The sequence below is a fragment of the Gallus gallus genome, chromosome 8, assembly GCF_016699485.2.
Source record: "Gallus gallus isolate bGalGal1 chromosome 8, bGalGal1.mat.broiler.GRCg7b, whole genome shotgun sequence".
NCBI lineage: Eukaryota > Metazoa > Chordata > Aves > Galliformes > Phasianidae > Gallus > Gallus gallus.
The window spans coordinates 2,574,512-2,580,511 of NC_052539.1; the positions used below are offsets into that span (position 1 = coordinate 2,574,512).

The 6,000-nt window shown below is 38.6% G+C and overlaps 1 protein-coding gene across 2 annotated transcripts in view; it reads right to left on the reverse strand.

Moving 5' to 3' along the window:
- CRB1 (crumbs 1, cell polarity complex component) overlaps positions 1–5,734 on the reverse strand; it is a 90,383-nt gene extending 84,649 nt beyond the window's left edge. For both annotated transcript variants that reach the window (XM_015290380.4, XM_046944989.1), the window contains exon 1: positions 5,337–5,734. In XM_015290380.4, the coding sequence (XP_015145866.2) occupies positions 5,337–5,412 (76 nt within the window). In that variant the 5' untranslated portion in view covers positions 5,413–5,734. The remainder of the gene's footprint in view (positions 1–5,336) is intronic.
- Positions 5,735–6,000: the final 266 nt, after the last annotated feature.

Genomic DNA, 6,000 nt, shown 5'->3' on the forward strand with positions numbered 1-6,000 from the left:
AAGGAAGAGTCTGACTGACTTCTTAGTCTGCAGTACAGATCTGTCCTCATCTGCCTATGGTAACATTGGATCTAGAGACTCTTACACCTCTTAAGAACAGCTTTTTTTTCCTTCTTTTTTTTTTTAAAGAAACAACTGAACAACACCTGGGCCATCTGTAGAATGAATTATAGAACAACTTGGGTTGGAAGGGACTTCAAAGGTCACCTAGTTGCAAACCCCTAGCTGTGGATCAAATCAGGCTGCCCAGGGCTCCATCCAGCCTGGCCTTGGCACCTCCAGGGATGGGTCAACCACAGCCCTCTGGGCAGTGTGTGCCGTGGCCTCACTGTCCTCTCTGTGAAAAATTTACTCAACATGTAATCTGAATCTCCATCCTTAATAAACTTTCCAAATTATCCAAAAAAAAAAAAAAAAAAAAAAAAAAAAAAACCAAAAAAAAACCCCACCAAACAACAAAAACCCAGGAACCAAAGGTCACCAAATCCCCATGCCAATGCTCCTGTGGCTAACTAGCTGCAGATGTAAGGTTTGTCTGGGCACACCTTTTGAATAGTTTATGTATCTATTATAACATTATTTATGTCTTCTGTTCATATGGCACTTTAAGTGCCTGGCACTGGTTTCTCCTGTACAGTGATGCTGCACTGTATCACTGTTTCAAGATCAGCTGTGAAGTCTGTGCAGCTATCTGAGCACAAGTGACTCACACCCTTTTGCCCAAGCTCTTTCCCATCAATCTCTTCCCTTGTAGGTCGGTCACAGGCAGCACTCAACTTGGTAGCTGCTCTGTTGTTGAAATGGTAGGTGTAGCCTTAAGGATGCTTGTAAGAACTGGAATTAGAAGGCTCAAAAATGAGCATGGCTGGGATGTTTTTAATGTCATGTTTATGCAAGTGGAACAAGGTTGAAGAAGTTACTTCCTTGTTTAAAAATGATAGAGCATTAATCTCACTTAGGATGCTAGCAGGGCTCTAAATAAGATTTCATTATTTTTTTTAATACAATATGGGAACAGTGTACAACAGCTAGAACAGAGGGAAAGCTGTAGTGCTCCTGGTGCTCAGACATTAGGGGCTGTGGCCCTGGTGTAACACTCAGTGCAATAATGGGGACCTGCAGAAGTACAGCATCTGCTATGAATGCACTGAATGGGTCTTAACAATATTGCACTGGAAAGCTACTTGCATCACTGGTCGTGCAGGAGGGACTAGTGGTATGAGCAAAACCACAAATCTCTTTATATGAAGAGCTTTATTCCTAACATAGTAATTAAGCATTAATTGGAAGTTTAGTGAGTAATGGGAATAGTTGCAGGAAACTAAAAGAGCTTGTCCACAGGGAAAAATTGCATAGTGCCAGCATCTCAGAGGAGCAGAAAAGGATTGCAGAGAAAGCTTGGATGTTTTGTTCACATTAACAGCAATCTCAGATGAAATTGCATTCCTAATTTATTAACATCCTGGGGAAAAATTATGAATGTGCATTGAAGGCTTACATCCAGAACAATAGTACTCATAACCATGGGCACAAGGCACAAATTAATTTATAGGGCTGTTGTACTATTCTCACACTAAGGGAATGGGAAAGACTACTTCACAGTTTTACAATGGCCATTTTAGACATCACCTGAAAGTAAAGTCTTTCCAGGTATTGCACTAATCAATATACCAACTAAAGTAAGAGATGCTTGAGAACCTTAACTTCCAGGAAGATGGTTTCTCCTCTATAAGATCCTCTAAGCAACCTTATTAGAGATAAATCAGCATTGTGGTGTTCTCTAGAACTTGATCACTGCTTCCTTCTTTAAATCCAGAAGTTGATCATTATTCCTTCTTTCATAAATCTGATTTATTGATTGTCAAAAGTGGAAACAAATAGCAGCTGAAAAAAGAGTTAAAATTGAATCAATTCTCTGGTGCATCAGGCAGCAGGAGTTGTATCTAGTGTAAATTCACTTCCAAGAAGCTAACAGATGAAGTTTAAGATGGCCAGAACCCATTCTCTTTAACACCCCAGCAAAAGGGAATCTTACAGTGATACCTTAGAAAGTGGGCTGATATTTCAGGGTGTAATTCTGCATCACAATTAAATGTCAAATATTTTAATACATGTATAATTGAAGCAGGAGGAGGAATTAGTGCTTTCGGATGCCATTGGGTTTATGTCTAACATTTTATTTGAAACACTAGCACAGTTATGATGGTCACACTGTCCTTAAGAGACAAGAAGGCCAATGTCTCTCTCTAATAAAGGTTTTGCAACAAGGCAGTTTACTGCTCACATCTATTAATCAGTTGTATTCGCTTATCTGCTGGGGGTACCTGGGACAAGTCACTGTCATAAAAACCTACATCCAGATGTGAATTCAGTCTTGGGTTTTACTATGCATACTTCAAAAGCTCTTCTATAATATAACAAGAACAAGTAACACCTGAAACTTTCTTCTTAATGTATTTCTTAGGACATAGTGCTTTCCATTTTTGATAAGGTCACTTGGAGGAATGTGTTTGGAACCAGATGACTTTAGTTCCATCCCTGCAATATTATATTTTGTCAAGTACAAGTATTTCTGAGCACTCATGGTGTTGCACCTGACAGCATCATGCCAGGGCTCTGGCATGGCTAAACTTAATGAGTGGTCTTTCTAAAAGCATTTTAGGTAATTAGAATTAAAGAAAAAAACTGTCTTGTTTGTTGGAAGACTGATTTCCAGATTGAAATCCTGTCACTGTGCAGTTTGATGTTGTGTCACTCCTACTGATAACAAATGTAAAATATTTTTACACAACCTGTGGTTTCAAAAGGGACCATGTGTGACAGGGCTGTTATATAATACCTTCAGCTCTATAGAAGCATTATTTGCAACCAAAAGTCTCTAATAAAAGCTTGTCGCCTATTTAATGCTTAGTACTGTACAGAAATTAAAGAGTATTTTTTCATAATATACACCCAAGTACACATGAACTATTCTACAAATAAGAGAGAACGTATTTTAATAAGATGGAAAAATTTGTTTAAATTTATTTAGTTCAACCTATTAACTTTTTGCTATATTACTTAGAATATTTTGGTGCAATGTAAGAACTTTCCTGAAAAATGCTTTAATTTCATTACAACAGTTTTGAAAAGACCTATTACCCTGTAGCTTCCTATCTGTATGGGACACCTTTCATTTCCGTGCACCACTCTCCATCTCAGGAGTGTGGATGAACAGGAAGAAATGTTATAAACCAATACATTTTAGATAGTCTTGCCTTCTAAATACTATCTATTTCCCAAGTCATTTAAAATAGATAATGATGAGAGACTTTAAGTCAGACTTGTGATTAGAATACTTTGGGGAAAAACTAGTCCAGCCAAGTGACTTGGAAAAAAAAAAAAGTCTAAAAAATAACAGTTGATATGTTTATACAGATCAAAAAACATCTCTGTTCTGCTTCACATCCTTCTGTCTCAGTCTTTCTCAGCTTTTTAAATAATATTTTTCAAATAAGTAAGTAATTCCAATCATTTCTTCTGCATAGACCTGCTCTGCCTGTTCCCAATTGAGTTTTTATTAACAGAAACTCAGCAGTTTCAAGTGACTTAGAGACTCCTGAGAGAGAATACCCATCAGGGTGACTACGTGCATTGCACAGGTACAGATGCTCCTGAGCTTGATTCTGGCTGCTGCCATAGCTGCTCTGTGCTGGTATATCAAGTTGTATTACATCAGTTTGTAACAGCCACGAATGTACCTAGGGAAAAGTGAGTCCTCAAGAGTGAAAAGCCTGTAACTGGAGACTGGCCATATGGCCATATCCCCCCCAAAAAAACCTCACGCCACCTCTGAAATGTCTCCCAGCCAGCTTCTGTGTTAAGGAAAAGGCGTAATACAACGTATCATTACTTTCTCTCCTTTGACATCCTACGTTAAGCAAAGCTCAACCAAAGCCAAGACCTGTAGTTACCATTTTTTGATTACTGGTTCCTGGGAGGCTTTTTTCTTGTTTACATCCTAGCAATGTTTTCTTTGTGTGTGATGTTTTCAATGTGACCTTTTCAATTTTGTAAACATCTAATTTGTTACCTTCCTTTCCATGGCATTTATTTTGTTCAAAATTCCATGCCTCGTGTATAAATGAAATTTAATTATCACCATTCCTGCTACTTCCTTGTAATTAGGCAGCAGAATCTGTTTCAGACTTTCCAGTCGTTCATCTTATAGTGGACTGATTTTTAAAATTGTTATTTATAAGTGCAGGATCTGTTCTCTCTTTCCCAGAAAATATCCTCTTGAGAGATAACTCAGAACATTTTGGCTTAACAGATTCACATCAGTATATCCCTAAAGAAAAGTGCAAGAATAAAGCCATTTTTCTGTGACATCTTGTATGTCATTTTTACTACATTTTAGAGTAGGTATTCTTTCAGTGCCTGTTGATCTGCATCTGTTTGCTTTTCAGCATCTAATTTAGCTCAGGCTGTAAACTGTCCAAGTAACAATTTGAGTGATGCAGCAACAGAAGGTGACCCAGATTACACAACACTGCACGCTAATGCCAAGTCTTCTTGTTTAATGGCAGCTGCTCAAAGCTTTGTCTTATTGCAATTCACATTCAGCATACACAAATCAAACAGCCTCCTCAGACAGACACGCATCCTGGCTGTCTTCATTTTAAGTGTGTTTAAGAGCTGCTGCTTTACATAAACATACACCAGCTGAGGCCACTTAGCCTCCTTGGCTTGGATTTAGCCAAGATCTCTCAGCCCTCTGAGAAAATTGCCAAGGAAACCCACTGCCATTCCCAGCACTTTGCATACTTCTCTTTTTGTGGAAGTTTGCTGTAAATATTTTCTCTATTAGAAGTAGTTGAGTTTTCATACTCTCTCAAATATATTAGTTGTTTAACTGATTCCTTTAGAAATTTAATCAAAAAGTCGACGTTTGTATAATAAAGAAATGTGTACTGCTAAAATACATAACTTATACAGATTTAGTAGAATATTATGTATTTAAAACAGCTAAGTTTAATTATACTGAATGAATGGTATCAAAATGCAGACTTCATAGCTAGAATTTTATCAGAACATTTTACTGCTGTGCTTTCAATGTTTGAAACAAAATAATAAAAATGCCTTCATTCTTCTTCTAAGACAAAATATGAGTATGAAGATTAGGAAAGCCATCGCACAGTGAATTTGTGCAACTTAGTTTCCTAGAACCAAATCTTTTTGGCATCTCCATCAAATGTTTAAAGCCTTCTGACAACAGAAGCTTCCTGCTGGAAGCGCACATCTTCCAGTCTACCCAGAGGACATGTCAGAACAATAAGAAAAAGATCCAATCTTACTTTTTAAGTGGAGGAGCAGCAAAAAACTGAGGTAGAAGATGAATAGAGAGTTAATTCTTGAATGAGCCATATTCATCCTGATAGGACATCCTCTGACAAGTTGTCTCTTCTCCAAAGGGCTGGTGCTGATCCTCACGGCTTTCTCCTTATCTCCAGCACTAAGGTGCTACCAGCAGCACCAAGCCCACCACAGCCCATCGTTGCCCGTGGCCCTCAGCAGCCCGCTCCCTGCAGACTTTGATTTGGAAGGCAGTTGTTCTTGTTAAGGTTTTACTTCAGCAGGTCCGAGTGATTTTTCAAACCTGGTGCAGATTTGTGTGTGAGCTGGACTGGAGTCTTGCCCGGCTGTCGGCAGCGGGAGCGTCACAAACTATGCGGTGTCTGGCTGGCGGCAGGGCAGGCACTGCTCTGTGCTTGGATAGATAAAGAGCCTCATGCATCATCTTCTATTAAAGCTCCATTACGTCGCGTTCCTTCTGATTCAGAGTGTGAACCCTTCGTGCCTTTTCACATGAAGTCTGCTAACAGCCACTTCATGTTTTCTGCTTTTTTTTTTTCCTGTTTCATACTTCATTAGCAGATGAAGTGAAAAGATGAAACATTCCCATTTTCAGTCTTTTTATAGTCATTTATTAGTTGACTCTCTTCCAGAATCTTAGATTTG